The sequence below is a fragment of the Labrus mixtus genome, chromosome 17 (assembly GCF_963584025.1).
Source record: "Labrus mixtus chromosome 17, fLabMix1.1, whole genome shotgun sequence".
Lineage (NCBI taxonomy): Eukaryota > Metazoa > Chordata > Actinopteri > Labriformes > Labridae > Labrus > Labrus mixtus.
The window spans coordinates 2,357,469-2,380,145 of record NC_083628.1 but is presented as its reverse complement, the minus strand read 5'-3'; the positions used below and the strand labels follow the sequence as shown (position 1 = coordinate 2,380,145).

The 22,677-nt window shown below is 42.7% G+C and overlaps 1 protein-coding gene across 12 annotated transcripts in view; it reads right to left on the bottom strand.

The window, feature by feature from the left end:
- Positions 1-22,677, bottom strand: part of fcho2 (FCH and mu domain containing endocytic adaptor 2) — a 59,088-nt gene that overhangs the window by 29,077 nt on the left and 7,334 nt on the right. For all 12 annotated transcript variants that reach the window (XM_061061731.1, XM_061061733.1, XM_061061735.1 and 9 more), the window contains exons 2-8: positions 18,022-18,113; positions 12,963-13,037; positions 12,733-12,874; positions 9,988-10,140; positions 9,644-9,748; positions 7,055-7,153; positions 1,482-1,578 (exon numbers count right to left, since the gene is read on the bottom strand). In XM_061061731.1, the coding sequence (XP_060917714.1) occupies positions 1,482-1,578; positions 7,055-7,153; positions 9,644-9,748; positions 9,988-10,140; positions 12,733-12,874; positions 12,963-13,037; positions 18,022-18,113 (763 nt within the window). The remainder of the gene's footprint in view (positions 1-1,481; positions 1,579-7,054; positions 7,154-9,643; positions 9,749-9,987; positions 10,141-12,732; positions 12,875-12,962; positions 13,038-18,021; positions 18,114-22,677) is intronic.

Here is a 22,677-nt window from a genome sequence, read left to right as displayed (position 1 = left end):
GTACACACAAACACAGCGGAGGTGGACTTTTCTGTGCCCGCCGACCTGACGTAATGTAGTACAAGTACAGGGACCGCTGGAGTTATTGGAGATGTAACTGGTGTTTTCACACATGCAAAATAAAACAGTAAAATCACAGGGTGAGCTGCAAGAGTGAACACACACAGATGAATTTAACACCCAGACTTGAGCCCGACTTTTTCCTTCAAGCTCCTTAACCGTTTTCTCAAAAGTACTCCAACAATTTCTAGACATTTTCAGGCACGCTGTCCCTGAAATCCTCCTAACACACAACTCAGAGCATCAGACTTTCCCGGTCAGAGGGGAGCGGATGTCTGGAGTTGATGTCCATGATGTAAAAAGAACAACACAGAAGCATAAATCTCTTAACTTCATGCAAAAAAAATTGACTCAAACTCTGTGTAAAAACTGTAGTGAAAAATGTGCATGTTTGTGTTTACACATGCAGCCCAACCCGAAAACTTCAGGAGGTTTTCAGGACTTTTGTGTAAGTGTGAATGCACCACAAGTAAAATTATGTGAAGTCATGGTGAGAAAAGTTAGGAAATTGTACACAGGCGAGCAGGAGGGGGTCAAGACGTTTCTATCCTTATATCTTTGATGCATGTGATGGATCTGCTTTATACCCTTCCTGCTCTCCTGTATGTTCTTCTGTCCACTTTAGTAACATGTAGCAATGATATAAAGGCAAAAACTGTCTTTGTAGCATGGCACTCTGTTGCTTCGTCCACCATTTTGGATCTAATTTCTGACTGTGAGGGAAACTTTTGAATATTTCAGGGGAAGGCAGTCTGATATTTTCATGCATATGTGAAAACAGATTAAGACCGGGGGTCTTATATCAGGTAAAAGAATAAACTGGACGCTCTAAAAAAACATCAGAGCTTCTTACTGAGCTGGTGGTGTTGGCGTGTGTGTGTGTGTGTGTGTGTGTGTGTGTGTGTGTGTGTGTGTGTGTGTGTGTGTGTGTGTGTGTGTGTGTGTGTGTGTGTGTGTGTGTGTGTGTGTGTGTGTGTGTGTGTGTGTGTGTGTGTGTGTGTGAGACGGAGGTGAGGGGGCGGGGTTAGAGCCAAAAGCACTCTGAGGAGTATTCCCTTGATTATTGTGGCATGGCCAAGTTTACACAAGAGTCATTGTTGAGCCCTGACCTCCTGTAAAAGGTTGGTTCTGGCTGCTTAGTCTTGGGAGCACAGCAGCAAAGCCCGCCCCCCGTCCCCCCCGTGTGTCACATGCTTACTGGAATGCCGAGCCTGCGTACCTTTACTGCAGATTACTATGATTGACTCTGATGGCCCTCTTTAACGTCTAATTGCCCCTCTCTACACAAACCCCTCACCCTCCCTCACAGAGCAGGACCAGGCTGAAAGGCTCGTTCTCCATGACTGTTGATGTGTTTACACACAACACACACACGCACACACTGAAAACTGTGATTTTAAACAGTATGAAAGGCGACTCACCTGGCCTCTCCTTCCCCGTTCCTTTGCTCTCGGCCAGTTTCTGTATTAAGCTCTCCACTGAGGTGTTCTCGATGTTCCTCACAAACTCAGTGTGGACCTAAAAAAAATACAAAACACATTTATTGATGAGTGACTTTGAATCCAAGAGACTCGTTAAAGAAAAAAGCACATGAAAGTGTTGAACTTCCTGCAGCAGACTTCAAAAATCAAAATCCGCTGCCAGGATTTTGGATAGATTTGTTGCCGTGGTAACAGAAGATCAATTCTTTCAACACTAACAGTCACTGCAATCAATCAGTGACATAAAGTTTATTAGGTCATTTCATGTGGTCCACTTCTCTTACGGAGCATGATCACCCGATAAAGGTCAGATTAAAAGGGGAGTCGTTTTTTTTTCATCATTTTAACACTACATGGATGAAATGGGATGTGGGACGAATGTGCCTGCTCTGAGTGCATCCATCGATGGTGAATGGACTTGAGCTTGTGTAGAGCTTTTCTGGTCTTCTGACTACTCAAAGTGCTTTTACACCGCAGGTCACACCTACACATTCACACACTGATGGTAGAGGCTGCTGTGTATAGAGCAGTTTGGGGGTTAGGTGTTTTGCCCGAGGACACATCGGACATGTGGCTGCGGGAGCTGGGGATCGAACCCCCGACCTTCCGGTTGAGAGACGGCCGACTCTACTCTACCAGTTTGTTTTTGCCACCTACAGGCTCACATAACCTCTCTTTAAAGCAGTGGTTCTCAAACTTTTTGTTCTGTCATGCTCTGGGATTAAAGCAAAAGATATATACTGTATGTCTTGACTGAAAATTATCGACGTATAAAACAATATACAGAGGGGTTCCCCACGTAAGGCCCTCGTACTCTAAAACAATGTTTTTCTCTAGATCGAGGGCGACAGATATGACCTTACTCTTGGCTTCTTTTAACATATGAATGTCTGAAAGGTGCCCAGCAGTCAAATGCATTAAACCTGTCAGCTGGTAGCCGGTTTAGCAAACTCTAGAGATGTTAAAAATATAACAAGATACAAAAAGAAAATGCAGGTAGGGGGACGAATACCTGGTCTAAGTGGATCCACCAGAAGTTGTTGATTTCACCACACACTGGCTCATAATGTCTTTGTTATGAGGGCCCTAAAAACCTTTTTAACAAAGCCTTCTGCTTGTGCTTTTAGTTTCGTTAGTTGCTTACTTGATGAAATTAGTTTTTTATTTCTATTTTATTTTATTCCTGTAGCACTTTGAGATTTTTTTGCAAAAATGTAAAGTGCGTTACAAATTAAATGTATTATTATTATTATTATTATTGTTACACATCTCTCTTTAATGCAGAGTTGTCATATTTTCCTTTTTTCATGCTCGCCCTCGGAGGAGAAATATTTTTAACATAACGGTGACTAAAAAGTTGAACATATTAAAATAGCATCAGAATCGTGAACATTTATACCCCCATTTAATTTCTGTGTGTGTAAAACATAAGAAAAAACTGCAAACATTTACACTGAAATCTACTTCAATTATTTACATTGAAGTGTGTAAAAGATGTAAAAAGATAACTTTCAAATATGGCTATTTTGGGCGCTGGTGGCGCAGCGGTTGGTGCGTGTCCTATGTGTGGAGGCTGTATTCCTCTAGGCGGGCAGCCCAGGTTCGAATCCAATCTGTGGCTCCTTTTCTGTATGTCATTCCCCACTCTCTCTCTCTCTCTCCTTGATTTCCAACTCTATCCACTGTCCTATCCCTCCAAATAGAGGCAGGAAAAGCCCAAAAATAAATCTAAAAATTAAAATAAAAAAAGTTGGCTGTGTTTATTTTTCCATATATTTACATATGCAAGAGAGATTTAAAAAAAGAGTGCCCTGCAGTTTTTTATTTTGTAGTTTTTCCGACTCAATCTGAGTCCAGGAAGTATTCCTATCCTTACTGTTTTTTAAATGTCTTTAAAGCTTTTCTGCGCACTTCTCTGACGTTAACTTTCTCAGATATTTTCACATCACAAACGATGATACTGATCACGTGTGATGCTCTTCCTGTGTTGGAGAATTGTGGTCGGTCAAAGGTCAGCGCGGACGACTTTAGAGGAATTGTTTCTTCACTTGCTTTAGTCTGACCTTAATGTTTACAGTTGTGTCAAAGTATGAAAGCATTTCAAAGAATGAAGAAAAACAAAGGATTAGCATCACGTGTTGAGAGTTAGGTGTGATTTGTTTAACGCTCTCTGCTGCTTTGACTCGCTCTGATTCGCTGTTATCTGGTATTTATAAGGTTTGTATTCATGATTGGCCTGTGGAGACACACTGTACTTAACTGTCTTTCTATTGTGTCAGGTTGAATCATGTTTGTTGGCACCGCGCTCTGCAGAGGCCCTTTGGGCAGTATCGGAGGAAGGGTAGTGTTTGTTTGCTTGTTTGTTTTGGATGTGCATGTGTGCTTGTGTGTTTACTGAGGGGGAAAGTGAAAGGCGATGTATGGTTATGTGGATGAAGAACAGCGGCTGACTGCCATCTCGCCACAACCATTTAGATGTGCGTGATACTGTTAGCGCAGAGTGGCTCCACTTTCAAACAAACACACACGCATGCACACACACGTATGTGTCTGCCCCCCCCCGGGCCCCTGTGGAGAGGTGGAGTGCATTAGCCTTCTGTGCCCTGGCAGGAGAGGATGTTGTGGGGGGGGGGGAGTTGATGTGGGTGAGGTGGGGAGGTTGCCGCGGTGGGGAAGTATGCTCAGTGCAGCACACGCGATCTGTCAGGTGCTGCTGCCACGACGGAGGTCATCAACCCCTCTCACACACACACACACACACACCCACACATGCTCGAAACATGCATCTGCCTTCAAGGGATCCTCTCTCTCTCTCGCTCTCACACACATACACACACAAATGCTCACTTACAAAAACAAACACAGCACGCAAGCTATGACACACCTGCCCTTCTGTGAGTCTAAAGCCCTCTCTCTTCTTCTACTGTCTGAACCTAATACACCTATATAAGGTATTTTCCTTGCCTATCCCCGCTCATCTTCTCATTCTAACCCTCTTATCCTTCATCCCCGCTGAGCTGATTGCCGCTGTCTGTAAATACCTGTGAGGCTGACGTTCATTTTTGTGACACCTGCGGGTTCTCTTTGCTCTGGTTTCCATGCCCCATAACATCTCTGCTATCACCTCGTCTCTCGTCTCTTTCATGCCCATGAACTGACAGCGAGTGAGAGCTGCTGAACATTTAAGATCACAAGTATAACGTTTGTTGTTTTTTGGCAGGAACTCCAATAATACTTTGCACTAGAGTCAACGTCTATGATGAGCGGTGGACATTTCTCCTGTGATAAACAGTTTCACACCGAGTCTCCAGACGTTCCTGTTCACCTGCCGAAGACGAGCTTCTCCCACAGACTGAGGGTCATGTTATCACACCAAAGAAGCCTGGGTCTTTCAACCTCAAATACAAGGATGGTGATGACTTTATTTGAAGAATAAGATCAGCTTTGAGAGCATCATTAGTAAGGGTGGGAATAGGGCTGGGAAATATATCAAGTTTTTAAGATGTATCGATATATTTTCAAACAAGATATAGAGTAAGACAATATGGTTAATATCGATATAGTTTATGTTGCATTAAAATAACGTTACAGAGGTGCCAGGTCACTTTTTTCTCATCTCACTGATGATGACTGACTGTCTGTCCCTCTTAACCCTTCTCCTCCTCTCTCTCTCTTTTTTTGTATTTAAGGAACATTTTTATTTTATAATATTACTTTTTAAATTCACAAACAGGTAGTTTATTTTTCCATGTGTTTTCACTGTTAATAAAATACATATCGATATATATCGAGTATCGCCATTCAGCTAATCAATATCAAGATATGAGTTTTGGTCCATATCGCCCAGCCCTAGGTGAGAATCACAGGGTAAGCCACGATAAATGCACCATTAAGAGACCATACGATAAGAGACGATGCACGGTACAAAACCCAAGATAATGAAAATATTGCAATACAGTCATTTCTGCGATAACTGATTTTAAGTCCCCATGAAACAGAAGCTCGAGAGTATCTTAACTACTGTGTTGTGACTTGTTTCCAAATGAAAAGGGACACTAAAAATGATATTCTAAATGTCCCACACAAGGAGGAGCATTGTCTACCTGAGATCATGGCGGGGAAATTGTTTGAGAACACACTTGACAAAGAGGGTTGTGAATTGGTGATGCTTAGCAAGAGGAGGATTTTCTTTTTCATTGTGACAGTTTGATGTCCTACACGCCCACTTCATGAGATAGTTTGATGTGCGAACACCTCATGATAGAACCAATCACAAGGTAGAATCAATTATTATTCATAAAAAAAGATAATAAATAAAAATGTTGGACAAAATCCAAGAAAAGTAACTTTGTAGGTTGAATTTAAAATCTTTGTTGCTCAGAGCAGAAACATCAATAAAATGACTCACAACAAAACAACACAAAGTGTAAGTGTTCAGCGTGTGTTCCAGTGTGTGTGTGTGCGTGTGTGTGTGTGTGTGTACGCAAGTCTCACTAATCCAGCACTCACGACAACTTACATTCTAAATGCAAGTGTATGCAAATGTACGATTGTGTTTGTGTGATTGCTTGACAGCGTGGATGCCTTTAGGCTCGGTGACTAAGCACAACGCTGCAACAGAGTCAAAAACCGGCCCCGGCCTCCCTCGCCCTGCTCCCTCCCTCCCTCCCTCCCTCACCCTGATGTGATAAGATGCCTCACAAACCTGTTTGGAAAAACTCTTCATCTCAGATTTTTCTTGTACTTGTTTTTTTTTTTTTTTGGGGGGGGGGGGGGGGGAGACTAACTTTTTTTTTCCAGCAACAGGCAGCCGCTCGTGTTCAGAAGCAGGAACTATAAAAGGGCTGAATAACCTGCGGTAGCCTGTCGCTCTGTATTCTTTCCAACTTGGCGCACGAGCTGCAGGCTGGACTGAGAGGTAGTATGTGTGGAGCGTGGTCGCCCTCTATGGACATTAGGAGAACTGCAGCTTCATCCCCAGCAGAGAGCTTCTTCAGATGAATGAGAGCGGAGCAGCAGACTGGAGTCACTCTGTGTGGCACTAATGTAAGTGTGATTGTTGAACAAATAAATGAAAAGAAATCTCTGCTCAGTGTTAAAACACGGATTCATGTGACTGTAAATGATGTTTGAAAGCTCCAACAATTAATCGAATTTGATGCCGATTACCTCAAACGTAAACCGCCGCTCTTGCAGAAACAAACAAAGCCCCGTAGCAGAACTTTTTGAATATCAGACGCAGGATTTAGCGAGTGTTTGGACTGGTGGAGGTGTTTCAGATTGGCTGGGAGGGAGTTTTGATCAGTTTTTAATTGCTTGGCATTAAAGGCTGAATGAACCGTTTCCTGGTTCTCAGTTAAACGATTAGTGAGATCAAAGACAACGCTAATGGATATGACACACGGTGAACCCAATGAGCACAGCCTCAGGTCAACAAGACACCTACTCCACCCAGAGGAATGTTTGAATGTAGGTATGTGCGCATGTGGGCGTATGTGTGTGTGTACACTCACCTCTCCGATTTGAGAGTGTGTTTCTTCGACAGACTGCGAGTACGACTGGATGATCTCCTTCATGTGCAGGATGTGGTTTTCTTCAATGTCTTGGAATTTCTGCAACACAGAGAGAGAAATCAGTTCTGAGCAATACAGCTGCTTGAAAATCAACATCATGGAGTCAGTCTCAAACACGAGAACTCAAATAAGTGAAGGATAAGACTGCATTCCGTCTGATGGCCAGCAGGGGTCGACTACACTTACAAAAAGAAGACTGAAGCTGTTTACACATCTGCACTCCTGAAAAATATCTAGATCATTTCAGGAGGATATTCTCCTGACCTGGCTGTTCACACATGCACCTCACAGCGGGAGGCCATCCCTGTAAGACGGGGGGGGGGGGGGGGGGGGGGGGGGGGCGAGGGATCTCCTGAGTTAAGACGTGACATGGAAGAAGCAAAAGAAGCAACAGAGTCTGCTGACTCTGCCTTTAAGTTTTCAAGACATTTTTCTGGAGTGCATGTTTTTTTGAAAGAGGCTGAATTCTTAAAGCTCCTCCTACAACTTGTTAAATACTTTGTTTAAGCGATATTCAGACCGGAGGTTCTTCTTTGAGTTTGAAGACAGGTATGGAGAACATAATAGCCTTGAATGAAAGTAGTTTTGTTTTTTTTAAGATTTATTTTTGGGCTTTTTGTGCCTTTAAAGGTCCCATATTCTTCTTTTTCTGGTTTTATATGCTCTTTAGTGTGTTTTCCAAGTGTCCTGTGCATGTTTAGGCACATCTATGTGCAAAAATTCAAAGTCTGTGGAAACACGGCTTCTCCTACGTCCTCCTGTTAGCTGTAGCATTAGCCACATGTAACGCTCGGTTCTAGCCCCCCTCGATAAAGATTTGTTAGTCCGACGTCATTGTCAGTGTGAGATCACTGATCTAAGCCCATTGGCTCGTTGTGGTAAGCCCTGCAGCTCATGTTGCACTCCCGTTAACTTCTGTAGCACGCCCACAATATGCCGTAGCCCGTGGTAGCACAGTGGTGCTAAGGTGCTAATGTTTATGCTCCCCTCGGACGGAGCCAGTGGCTGCATTCCCAATATGGTAAAAGAGGCGGGACATTTCCGAGAACCGTGTTGAGCAACTGACCAATAAGGACAGAGCGGATCGGCAGACCAATCAGAGCAGACTTGGCCCACGTGGGGTCTAACAGTGGGGGCTCAGCAGAGTGTAGCTGACGGACTCAGAGCGGAGAGGGAGCAAGGAGGAGCAGTACATGAAAACAGACACTTTATTCAAACTTCATCTATTGTGAACGTACAAAAGTAGGAACATAGATTAAATATATGAACCCCAAAAAGGGCAGAATATGGGCTCTTTAATGGAGAGGTAGGACAGTGGATAGAGTCAGAAATCAGGGAGAGAGAGAGTGGGGAATGACATGCGGAAAAGAGCCACAGGCGGGATTCGAACCTGGGCTGCCCGCTTGGAAGACTATGAACTCCATACATTAAGATTAAGATTAAGATTTACTTTTATTGATCCCCGCAAGGGGAAATTTCAGTTTTTACACTCTGTAGGTCATGAACACACACATGCAGAAACAGGATCCTGTGGACATGCACTAATGGAGGGAAGCCAGAGTGACGGAGCGGCCCACAGCGGGCGCTCCTGAGCTGATGGTGGGGAGGGGGTTCGGTGAACGTCCATATTTGGTCCGCACCGGGACTTGAACCGGCGACCCTCCGGTTCCCAACCCAAGTCCCTACAGACTGAGCTACTGCCGCATGGGGTGCGCACTAACCACTGCGCCACGAGCACCCCTATTTTGGGGTTTTTTCTACCAATATTGTAGAGATAGTAAAGTGGATAGAGTTGGAAAACAGGGAAAGAGACAGCGGGGAAGGAGCCCGGGTCAGATTCGATCCCAGGGCTGCCTCCTTGGAGGACCACAGCCTCCGTACATGGAGCAGGCGCACAAACCACTAAGCAACCAGCGCCCAGTGACTCTGAGCTTTTGAGGTAACTCAAGGACAAAAGTATAAATAATCATGAACTCAAGAGAGGAAGAAGAGCATTTTAACCACAAAGTCACTCCATCGTCTACACTACAGAGACACACATGAGACTTGTGTCATCCCGCCGAGATAACAGCTAGCATACGCCTCGCAGACAGACGCGCTCAGACAAAAGAGAACACACATGTCGGAGCCCGGGTGATGTCACAGCACATGTGTTCAGTGTTTATAGTTCATGTCCACATGTGCTGCGTCGGAGATGGGCCGTAGACTGTGATACTGGGGTGTGGGTAGGGGGCTTAGGAGGCTAACTGGAACCATTTCTGGTGCGGCGGTGGAAGGATGGAAGGAGGATATGGAAGGCAAAATCTGTTGATCTGATTTTAATTTGGAGTTTATCTAATCAGACCTTCAGATGGATTCAATCAAGGATTTCCACAGTGATTCCGTTACAGAGGAAAAAACACAATCTGGAGATGATACAGGGCACTTAACGTCAAACACACACACACACACACACACACAAGACAAATGTTGCATGCCACAGAGACAGAAAACAGGGAGTTTTTTGAGGACATGTTATACATTACGTACCTGTGCAGTTTCTGCCATCTTCTGTTCAAACTCGGACTTGGCCGTGGCATATTTCTCCACGTACGACTTGTAGGTCTCTGTGGCTTTTTTGGCTTTCACTCCAGCCTGCAAAACATAAACAGACACATGTAAATGGGTATCACTAAAAGTTTTAAAAACTTGCACAATGGCCCTCTGTTCTTCCCAGATCAAGTGAAAAATCGGGCGAGGAAACATCTGAAGCTTGTGAAAGCTTTGGGGTTAAAGTCTCTGTATGGTAAAGACACTTCATCATGCCTTATTACCATACCATGATTATGTGTGTGTGTGTGTGTGTGTGTGTGTGTGTGTGTATGACCTCCCACCTTGTCCACATCTCTCTGGGTGGCCCCCTCTTTGCGGAGGCGCTCCTGCTCCACAGTTTTGGCGTTGTAGATCTCCTTGGATTTCTGCAGAGCCTGAGAGGTGGTCTGGATGTTCTGCACGGCCTCCAGGGTGGACGCCACTTCCTCTTTTGTCTAATGACACACAAGTGTTTTAATGCAGTGACTCAGCTGACATCGGGCCTGAATAATAAGTGCAAGTGTTGCCCATTGCTCCTCTTAACTGAGGGGTTCATTCTTGTCTAGTTTGTCACAACAAAACAGTGAGAACTTTGACTAGAAGCCTCTTGTTCATTAAACAGTTTCAGTGCAGACAGAAGTCTTTCATTAACCTCCTAAAATACTATTTTACTCTCCTGCATGAGGAGGACATTAGACAGTTGTATGGTAATGAAAGACGAAATGACAGTTATCAAATACAGAAGCCCAAAAAAGACATGAAATAAACTACACATTTAATAGATCCCCAAAGTCAGTACTGTTATTATCATATCTTCATCATATCTTTATTGATTTTGATATTAAAATGTCATTTTGTCGTTTATCTGTTCAGATGTGTAGCTCTTTTTTTAAGTTACATTTTGGGGCCTTTGTGCCTTTATTAGAAAGAACAGCTGAAGGGAGACAGGAAATGTTGGGAGGAGAGAGATCAGGGGACGACATGCAACAAGTCAGCCGGCATGAGGACTACATCATGACTGGAGGTTCTTCAGCTCTAGTAGTACCAATTTCTTTTTCACCATGTGGACCAGTGTAGTCCTGTTAGCTACCTGTACGCTAGTGGAGCTCTCAGCCCTTCAGTAAAGTTGATAGCTGTGAAGCACAGACATAAAGTCGTTCTGCCCAGTGCCCACCACCGCTGGTCACTTGTTGTCTTTAATTGAGGAAGGAGGACTCCACAGGGTTTACTTATTTAAATAATAGTAGACAGTAGATGTACAGTTTTTCTTTCAATGCAGGAGGACGCCAGCCTGGCCTGCATCGTTATGTATCCAAGCACCATCCGCATGCAAAACACAATTAATGGAAGCAATTTCTCTATTGCATGAGGTCACGAGCAGTGGGCGATGTTGATGGCTGAACTTGCAGTCATGATGGTATATTTCTCAGCATTTTATACTGGTATATTGATCACACTGGTATATAGAACGCAGTCCGATATTCAGATAAAAAGTATGTCTAAGAGGGGTGCAGGTAGCCTGGCCTAACAAACAACCGGGCAGGAAGGAGAGAAATATTTGTTTTATTACTTTAGCTTCTGTAAAATGTTAATTCTTCTTCTTTATATAAACTATTTCAATTTGTTGGTGTGTTTAAAGACTTTTTGTACCTGTAGTTTGGACAGTTTTTTGTGTGTTTGGAGACTTTTCTTTGTACATATTCTTATTGAAACTCTTATTTTTTTAGGAGTTTTTGACGTAATGTGAACATGAGGCGGCAGGAAAAAGAAGACAACAACACTGGTGAGCTCCTAAACAATGTACAAATGTGGGCACCTGCTCCATAAACAGTGTTTACTTTCTGTTACTCACGCTGCTCAACTTCAGCGTGCAAAGTGCGAACTGTATCTGCAAGTTAGCCAAGAAATCAGGGAAACGGAGAGAGAGAGGAAGAGGGAGAGTTTAAAAAGTGACGAGGAGAAACTGTGACAGCCTTTTTGTCATGCTCAAAGCACAAACACAGCTCCACTAATTCCAAGCTCCTTTTCCAGTTTGTGTTCTGTGGCTTCATGCATGAGATGTGAGCTGATGGTTTGTCTCAGCAGGGAGGAGAGACGTAGAAGAGCAGGGTGAAATACAAACTGCTGTGTGGAATAACACTGCACGCTATGTTATTTTAGGCTAAAATCAACTATTAAGATCTAATGTTAATTTTCATGTGGAGGGAGGATTTCTGTTTGGAGTCTACTCTGTCAACGTCTTTTACTCAGGAGGTAACAACCAGAGTTTAAAGCATGGGCAGCCGAGTCTGTTAGTGAGCGCACTCCATGTACAGAGGGTTAACTTCTTGAGAGGAGGAGGCGGCCCGGGTTCGAATCTGACATGTGGCTCCCCGCTCTCTCTCTCTCTGATTTCTGACTCTATCCACTGTCCTATCGTTCAATTAAAGGCATGAAAAGCCCAAAAACGTTCACTCAACCTAACGACAGGCTGAGAGCTGGAGCTGAGGTGGGTTTTAAGCCTCCTGACAAACCGTTACCCCAGGTCCACCTGTCAATCAGGTCAGCTACACATCTGAATAACTCTTATCCTTCATAAAATCAAAACGATGAATTATCATAAAATTCACCCCCCGTACAGTGTGTGTCGATGGAGACATGAGCTAATCACACCTATTTGTTTTTTTGAACCAGGCTGTAAACATGTTAATCTCTGCTGTAAAAACAGGCTTTTTTGAATGGGTGTGTATGTGACTTCCTGTGCTTCTGCAGCCGGCCTCTAGTGGACACTTGAGAAACTGCAGGATTTTGCACTTCTGCATTGGCTTCATTTTTCCGCTTGTTCTGCACGCTGCTGCTCCACCCAGATTAAAGGGTGTTAAAGGACATTGAGTGTGCAGACGTGTCTTTTTGTGGCCGTGCACCTGAAGAGTTTTTGTATGGTTTGAGTGAGCTCCTTTAACTACAGTGTGCATCCAAAAAACATTCACAGTTAATAACTTCAAGTTTTAGAAGACAGTTGTGTTTTGGTTTTGTGAACAAGTTTAAAAATGTCCCCATGTCCTTACCTTCTTGTGTGCTTTGGCCTGCTCCTCCACATACTTCTGCACCTCTTTAATAAGTTCCTGCAGTTTCCTCACCAGCTCCAAGTGACAGCTGGCCAGCTTCTCTGTCGAGCTCTTGAACACATCCCACACTGGAGCGAAAGTGCTGCGATAAAAAAAAACAACACTTTAGAGACTGAAACAACATGACAAGATCTACTGACATCAACTACAAGACAGCTGTTCACACTCACCCAAGCTGGGAAAAGTTGCCCGCTGATTTGGCAAGTTTGGTCATAGACCTGGCATAGGCCTCTTCAATAGTACTCCTGAGGAAGAGCAGAGGACAAACACAGGTTTCTTGTTTAATGGCGGCGTGACAAAATATCCATGCCCTGACTCGTGTGATCAGTCAACCAGTGTAAATATTTGATCATGTCTATAAACCCCTCTATTTCAGCCCTGCTCAGAACAGGCTGTTTCTGTGTCTGTACCTTTAAATATGTAAATGAGCTGTGTCTGACCACGCCCCCTCTCTGGAAGGGCTTTGGGTGTACTCGGTGCTTTCTCGCTCCATGTCCTATTGTTTACAGTGAGAAGGCAGACTCAGAGGGCAGAACAAACACCTAGCTGTGGGAGGGTCACCCACCTGGGGGAGGGGCTACTGCCCTTTGTGATGTCATGAAGGGAAAACCTCCAAACGACCTGTTTGAGCACACATTTTCTGAAAAGTGGAGCAGGCAAACGACAGAGAGGATGGACTTTTCTCATCATTGGGGGGTTTGTAGACAGACTTGGGACACATTAGAGTTAGAGAAACATGGGGAAGTGTATTTTGAATATGCAACATTTTAAAGCAATTATGAATTACTCATTATATCTTCTTCCTCGATATCATAATGTTTTTCTTACAATATATCAATGAATGCTAAATTGTTGTATCATGGCTTTATCGTTATTATCATGGTCCACATATTGTATATCTTATCTTATCATGACACCCACCCAATAAACTTAAAGCTAACAGTATCATCTGTCAATCATGTCGAGATAACACTTCTACCTTTAACAACCCTCTGAGGATAAAGTATAGCAGAGTTTTTAAGTATTTTTGAAGTATTTCTCACTAAGTTTTGGCTCAAATTGTTCATGTCTCTTAACAATTTCACATCTCAGCCAACGATCTCACTTAAACCTGGCAGGTGACATAAACGTCTGACCTTATCGCGCTGCGTGCGGGCTTGAGATCTGTTCATGAAGCTCGTGTTGAAGCGGACACAAGACGACAGCGAGTGTTTGATTTCACTGCTTCTATCAATTTTCATGTTTACTTTTTCATCTGCAGCAAAGAGACGGGAGTAAAAAAGACACTTAAAACACAGAGGCAGTGTTATTGTGAAGGCCTAAATTATGCATGTTTCATTTAGCCGGCCTCTCTCTCTCGCTCTTTCTCTCTCTGCAGTTACTTCACAGGAAGAAGGTCAGCCAGGGGGAAACGGGACAAACACTCAAATACACACATCCAGCACACACACACACACACACACACACGTGTACACAAACTCAACACAGAGGACGGGACGAGCTCCAAATGCATCAAATTCCCACTTCCACGCCTCTGTCTGAGCCCAGAATAGAGGTTTTATTTTTATACTCATCATTTTTGTAAACGCCGTCAGAGTGCCAGGAGTAACGTCTGACTCTAGATAGAACAATAAAAGAAGTTAAAGTGTTTAAACTAAATGTTTAAAATGTCTGTATAGACTGCAGACGCTGATACATTTTAAAAAAGGAGGATTCATTCATCTGAAAGTCTTTTTTTCCATTTTGGTCCGACGACCTTTTGACCTCCCGTTCAGGCACGCACACCTCTTCTCAACGTGGACTTGAAGGTTTGAAGGTTATATTTTATTACAGTTATTTTGTGTCTGATCTCCTTTGATTACTAAATACTCCTCGGAGCTGAGCTGTCTGACAGTTTGTTAAAGTCAAATGAGACATTCAAAGATGCAGCAGCGTCCTTCCATCACTCAGACTACAGGGAGACACTGAGGACGACTATTTACGGTGCCACTAAAGGGACAAAATAGCAGCAATGAATGAATGCATTAATTCTAGACCTTAACCGCATCACAATTAACCTTAATTATGCTGACAGCCCTCACTGTAATACAAATTTGTATATATTTCCTGTAGAGCCAGAACAATTAATCAGCCAGCCGTTTATCATCTTATCAGCTAATTTTATCTCTGATATGCGCCGATATTACTCGATTTATTCACCAGTCAAATCATTTATTTGAGTATCATTGTATTACACTAGCAGTTCTCTTTCACCAGCAGAGGGCGCTATATGGATTACAACAAGCATCATCACTCTCCAGTACATGAGCAGTCACTTTAAAGTTGAGTGACACATCTTGTCAAGTGTTTGATAACTGCGAGATAAATGCAATAAATGTGTTTCTCTATCTCTACAGATCGAAAACATCGATAGAGAGATTTCTTTGCAGCCAGCAAGATCGGCATCCATCATGACACACAGATTACAAGACAAATGTAAGAATGAACAACACATTAGAGAGATTCCTGATATCCATATCTGTAATATCCCGTACCGGTCAGGCTTTCATTTCTTATGGAATTTGTCTCCTTTTTCCAGGACTGGTTCATTTATTGTTTTATTTGAGTCGGTTTATTCGTTCATCCGTCTGCTTTACATCAGTATTTATTTGAGTTTCTTTTTTCATAGTTTAGCTCCTATATATAATTCTTTGTTTTCTGTATGTAGCTGTGTTTTTATTTATTGTCTTTAATATGAAAACTGATGAAAACTATTTCCCACTTAGAGGGATTAATAAAGTAGTTTGAACTGAACTGAAGCAGATGTTGTAACAGAAATGATCTTTGTCTGTTTGTAGTACATCAACAGGAAGTTAAGGCTATTTTAATCATCCTCAGGTCTCTTCTTCTGTCAGTCTGTCATTGCCGCTTTATTCTCAGTTCTTCTTTTACTTGAAGTGGACGTGTGCAGCTGTTTTTTTATTTGCATCTTGCTATGCTGCAGAAAGCACCAATACAGCATGACGAGAGATTTTACTAATCTGTGTGTAACACTCAAATTATATCATTTAAATCACAAATGCGTTTCACTGAAAGTTATGACACCATGCACAGATCATCTTTGTCCACCAGAGGGAGCCATGGTGCAGTTTTTCAGAAGGGAATCTGAACTGAAAAGACCCCACACACTGGGACGCTGTGACTAGAATAAAATAACAAATCTAGTGAAGCAAAATAAATCCCCCTCCAGCGGACTTTCTGCGTCCTCTACGTGTCATTCATTAACTCCTTAGTAAACAATAAACAATAACATTCCCATCGACTGCAAAGAGTGTTAATATGTATTCAAAATGAAAAGCTAAAAGGTGATTTATTACAGCAAAGCCCGCCTCAAGGGTTCAAACAACGACCTTAAGCCTTATGAGTGGGGTTTTGTAAATCCTCTGCCACCAAAGGAAAAACTTCAGACGTGCTAAATGTGTGCAGAAACTGCGTTATCCTAGAACTCACTGTTCACCTCTTTATCGTCTTTGTTCATTAGCAATCAAACCGTCACAACATCGATGTATAAACACAGTTGATCGGACGCACAAAAGGTTTTATATCAAAGAGTCTGAGAACATTCCTCAACGTCAGGTCGACGGAGGAATCCACGGTTTGATTCCAGCGGCAGAACATCCATCATGTGGCAGGTTAGAAACACACACCACCACCTCTGACACGCTGAAGCTCATCTTCATGGAGTTAGGAAGAATCGGAGTAGATGCTGCTATTATAGCTGCAGATGATCAAGGTGAAAACACAAAGCGAGGTTACAGGTGAGCTAAGATTCACTCGAGGAGACTTTGTGTTACAATCGGCAGACTCTCTGATAAACATTTACCTGATGAAGCTTCACAGCTGACACAGTAAGTGATTCATATAATGCCAAAAAACAGCAACTATTCTGACGGCCAATTTCCCAAACCCCAATCCCAGTCAGTCCAAAAGCCCGAGTTCTGAACCCTCGCAGATATCAATGGCGTCCGGTGTGAAGTGTGTGAGTGCGTGAGATCATAAAAAAAAAAAGAGGAATGGGCCACACTATCATGCAGGTCTGTACGTTCACTTTTTTTTTAACAACAGCACCTGGTGCCTCAAAGGTTGATGGTCTTGTAGCACGAGACAAAAACTTGTAGCGCGATATAGTTCATTACAGAATAAAAGTCAAAATGACAAACACCTCAAAGCATTTAATGGAATAGTACTTCAACATCTTTCTGACCTGCTCACTGACTACAGCCAATCAGATCCCTCAGATCAGCAGGTAGGTCTGCTGAATGAACCTACAGTCAATACTACCTCAGGTGACGATGCATTCAGTCGCCATGGTGACAACCTGTGGAACAAAATGCCTGCTGACCCGAGGTCTGTAGAAACTTTAAGTTCTTTAAAGCGCGGTCTTAAAACATAGCTTTCCTCTCATGCCTTTAGCTGCTAGTTTATCTTTGTGTGTGTGTGTGTGTGTGTGTGTGTGTGTGTGTGTGTGTGTGTGTGTGTGTGTGTGTGTGTGTGTGTGTGTGTGTGTACATATAGACATCACATACTTACAAATATGGATATTTGACTGGAGAACATAAACAACTCTTCAGGCGTGCTATAAATAACCACTTGAGTGATTAGGCTACATGCTGTCACTAACACTAAATCCAGTATTTCAAATCACGCCCATGCTTGTTATTTTTTCTAACCCTGAACTTCCACCGCATGCCAGCTCTGTGCTGCGTCATACGTCCACACCCAGAGGCGGCGTTTTCAGAGAGGAGCTCCGCCGCACAGCTGGAGTCACGAGACCAAGGAGATCATTTCAGAATCACAGCACGAGATAATATTATGTATGTGGTATAAAAACAACAACAAAACACACATGAGGTCATTTCCCGAGCGAAGGAGTTGAAGTAGGGTGGAGGTTTGTCTGCTTCTAACATGGGTCAGTAAGTATTATGATGTTTTTGAAAAGTGGAATACGATCCAGCGTCAAAACAGAGTGTTTTATTTTGAAAATTAACCGGATGTTTTCTTTTTTTTTCTTCTTTTATTGCAATATATTAACGTTTCCAATCATTGTGCTTAAACATATTTGTAACATTTTTTAACCGGATGTTTTCATGTTGTTTCAGTGTGTGACTTCCTGTCCCTCTCCATCTGCTCTGTGACAAACTGTTTAAAGAAATAAAACCACCTGCTGAGTATCAGAGCCGAGCGTCTTACCTTTCTCTGATGAAGTCCGTCAGCTCCTTGGACGATATTTGGCCATGCTTCATGTTGTGGTAGAGCACGTCGAAGCCATTGTTTTTTTCTCCCTGCACGACAAAAACAAAAAAGATGCAGAAAGATCAATAAGGGGAACAAGCAGCGAGTGAAAAAAAAAAACGACAGAAACCTCTGATGACATCACCGTGAAGGCTTTCTCTACAAGCAGCGCTCGGACCGTCTGCATAGCTTCCAGGTGAGCTCGCAGCAGCCTCTGGTCCACCATGCTCGTCTTTGCCATGTCTGACTTGACAGTAATGGAGGTTATTAAACGTTGGAAAACGGAGCTCGACTGGTATCAAACTGGAGAACAGGTAAGAGTGGAAATGAGAGAGAGAGAGAGAGAGTCGGACGGCTGTGTGTGTTGATGTAACCACGCAACCAGAAACCGGTGTCCTCTTGCACTGACGCTTTAAAACGTCCCTCTGAATTATTCATATGAGCGATGGCAAATCCTAAAACCACCATCACTCTATACTCAACTATGTTAACAGATCCAACAGGTGACCGCAGACAGAGCGACCCCTCTGATCGCGAAGGACAGTATCGCAATAAATTAAAATAGAGATCGGACCGATCCGATCTAATATCGTTATCGGGTCCGATAATGACGGAATTCACATAACGGATATCCGACTGACGCCGCAGATCAAGAAAGATCTTTGGGAACTTTAAACTCACAGAAAAATGACCCTCATACCTGACAGAACTCATACGTCTCTCGACTGGGCGTTACCACACACGTTCTTCAAGACGTTTACTGATGAATGTTCCTCGAGTCAGATCGGAACTGGGAAAATCTGCTTTTTTTTAAATTCTGCACCGGACTCTAGGAAAAACATGCAGCATCTTCTTGAGGGAAATTAACTTTTACATTTTGGGCATTTTAGAAACCTGATTTTAAGCCTCCCAACCTGTTTGTAAGTGTTTTACATAAGTGTGTTTATTTATTTATTGCATCTTAGTACATTTTAGCCTTTTTTTAGACTGATTTTAGCAGTCTTGTATTTATCTGTCCCCTGTTTCTCTTTTTGATTTAATGTCTGTTTTCTAATTATTTCTGTAATGACTCGATGTCGTTGTAAATGAGGGTTGCCCCTCAATGATCTTTCGAGTATAAATAAAGGTTGAATGAATGAAAAAAACATTCTCAACTCGCACAGTCTCGCTTTGATGACGTTCAGATTGAACTGCAAGAAGTGTCAACAAATCGTCTCCATGACGACGTTCAGACGAGAAAGGATCAGCTCATAATTAGTACACTTCAGTTTAAAAGCCTTAATTTTGAAAAGCTGACAGCTGTTGCTGCTTCCTGTTTGTATGTGAAGCCAGCACAAAAGTCGAATACATTTCCTTGGAATACTTAATTTTGAAGCGTTTGTATTTTTTTTTTCCATGCCATGTTCTTCTTGTTTTAAGTTCTCCATGAGTTGTTGTTTTTTTCTTTTCAAGAGGAAGAACCAGAAATACCAGGGAGTAGATGACAACAGCTCATGGGTTCAACTTTCTCCTGTCTTTTCTAAGAAGAGAAAAAGAATGACTTTACTTCCTCATTGTTTTCCTTTAGTCTGTTTCTTCAGTGAGAGCGGGGAAACGTACAGATCATGACTTCAAGCTAAAGGAGGTCACCTTATTTTACCACAAAGATCATCTGAGAGCCACACACAAACTGTAGCAACAAACAACACAGAAGACATAAACTGTGACTGAAACAGTGGTTCTTCTTGTTCTGTTGTTTTTACAGGATATCGTAAAATCAGCTACTCAGCATCTGCAGGACTGAAGCACCAGCATAAAGTCCCTACTCCGACTAAAACACAGGCTGAAGTTCATCCTCATTCTTGTGTATATGTGCAGGGGCAAACTCTGCTTCACCTCAGCCTGGAGACTGGGTGCAGATATTTCCTGGTTCCTGGGGCGCTCCACAGTCAGCAGTTTGATGACACAACACGAGTGTGTGTTTTCTTTCAGCTGTGTTTTTGCACACTGACAGCAGAGATGAAAGGTCGAGAAGTTTGGGTCAAAATGAAACTCAGAGCGATGCTCAAATAGATCTGTATTTACAGAGCAAATAGACATTAAATAGAGAAACATCCTCCTCCAGCCTACAGCGTCATTTTTTACTTCACTGGAGCAGACAGAGGAGATCTACCTTCTGTTTTGACGAGATCACAATCCAAAAAAAAAACTTTTGAAGTGAACCTGCCTGAAGCATAAAGCGTGACATGCAAAAACCAAGGTGAAGCAGACGACAAGCTTACATAACACCGTCTGAACTATAAGACACACAGAGCGAGACAGGCGTTGACAATTGGCCAATCAGCCGACAAAACAGGGAAGTGAGTAAAAAAAAAAACCAACGAGGCTCCACACAAAGCAGAACAGCAACAGGAAGAGAGTCGAACTAAGGCTGCTCATGTGGAATGTGATATAAAGATAATGAATACAAAGAAAAACTACAAACAAACACAGGAACTAGCTCGGGCGTTTTTTGTGCTTTCCAGCAGGTTCTACAATACTCAAGATTTATTTAAAAAAAATGATCCGATAAAGCAGAAGCCCAGATTATAAAGACTGGCATTTTGAAACGTACAAATTAACTTGCAAGTTTGGGCTCGTATGACGACACATGCATGGGAAGAATCAGGAGGAAGTACGACCAGAGCGCAGCAACAGAACCCCAGTGCTCTCGTCTGGACACTCATTGATAAAAAAGGCCTCGCGTCAGCTGTTTAATATTCAAACCACACACATTGGGAAATTCAGAAGTTCTCTTTATGTTTCTTTTTTTTTTTTTTAAACTCGCCTTTCCACCCTGAGGGGGGAGGGAAACACGCTGAGAGGTTAGCACAGATGTGTCAATCACGCTTTGCTTTGTGCAGAGGGAGCTTCAAGAGAAGAGTTCATTAACAGGAAGAGAGCTGAGCAGAGTCGGAAGATCAATATTCAGTCTCTGCCATTAACGTGTGCATTGCACAGGCTGCAGGGGGAACTAAGCAGTGTGTACAGATACAGCGTGTAGGGGAACAGCCCTGCGACCAGACAGGGGACGTCATGGTTGAATTTACCATCAAAAAAAAGAAAAGAATGCTAGGATGGAAAGAGAAGCTGAAAGCGCACAATTTAAGATACAACATTGAGCTTCAGTTTAACTTCAGGTTGTTAGACTGACACGTCGGGGCTGGAATCCCAGGCTAACTCACTGCCTGCTACGATAGAGCTGTGCTGAAAAGTCAATACACCAATATATCGTCATGTGCTCTTTGCAAGTACATGTATCGATGCAGATGTCTAGGATCTCTGAGGAGCTGATTTGAAGTGTTTGTTCTCAACAATAAAGAAGTCTGGCCTCTGAATTCTTATATGTTTATCATCGTGGGGTTGTGGGAAATAACTCGCCATGCAACATTTGGTCAGTCATCTTTTTCAGTAAGAGGAAGGAACACACCTCTGGTACACATTACCATCTGAAAATTTCAAAAAAAGTTCAAGGTTTTTTAAGACACGTGTAAAACAGTGTCTGAAACTGTTTCCTCTTAGAATCAACATTTTTACTGTTTAAACTTCTTTACAGTCTCTTGTTTGTATCGAGTTCATAATGTCTGTATTTGTATAGCGTCACTGTTTCTGTATTTTTCTTTTAGTCTAATAATTCTGTTTTAATTCTAAAAGACGAGCCGGGGGGGGGGGGGCACTGGTGGCTCAGTGGTTAGTGCGCGTGCCCCATGTACGGAGGCTTTCGTCTCAAGCGGGCGGCCCAGGTTCACATCCCACCCGTGGCCTCCTTCCCGCATGTCATTCCCCTCTCTCACTCTCTCTCTCTGATTTCCGACTCTATCCACTGTCCTATCTCTCCATTAAAGGCACAAAAAGCCCAAAAATAAATCTTAAAAAAAAAATGCCAATGCTTGAAACTTTTATGCATGGATTCTACTTTGCATTTAACATATGAAGTAATGTTTATTGTGCATGTTAAATAAATAAAGAAATATGGTAGGCTTCGGTACGGTACAACACGAGGCCCAATATAACGATAATAGCGCGATACAGCTTGTCTGAAATAATTGATATATTGTAAGACAGCTGATGTATAATGATGCATCAATATATCTGATTCATTGAAGACAATAAAAAGCCTCTAAAGAATTGAATTGCAGAGTTTCATGTATTTATTCAGTTTGGTTCTCTTGCTTCCTCCTGTCACTTCTTTTCACCGCTGCATTCATGTTCTCGTTTAACGATCGACCAACAAGTTGATCAGCAACTTTAAATGAATCATTCCTGTCATATCTTAAGCAGAAATAGCTCAGCTTTTCATGGGAGTCATTCTCTCTGCTTCCCCCTCTCCTCGGATGAAAACAAACTCCCGGGTTGTAAAATCAACACAAAACCAAACTGAGGTTATTAATCATTCAATACCACCGTCATGAAGCGATGCAGAAAACCACAGGGCTCCATGTAACATCTGCTGGACAGAAGAGGACAGGAATTCAGTCTGTTTTCTTGAGAATGCAACACGAGTATTAATATCCTGCGTGCTGGGAGTCGAGTGTTTCATTCCCTGACAGGCGGGTAATGAAAGACACGGAGACAGAGCTGGTTAACATCTCCAAA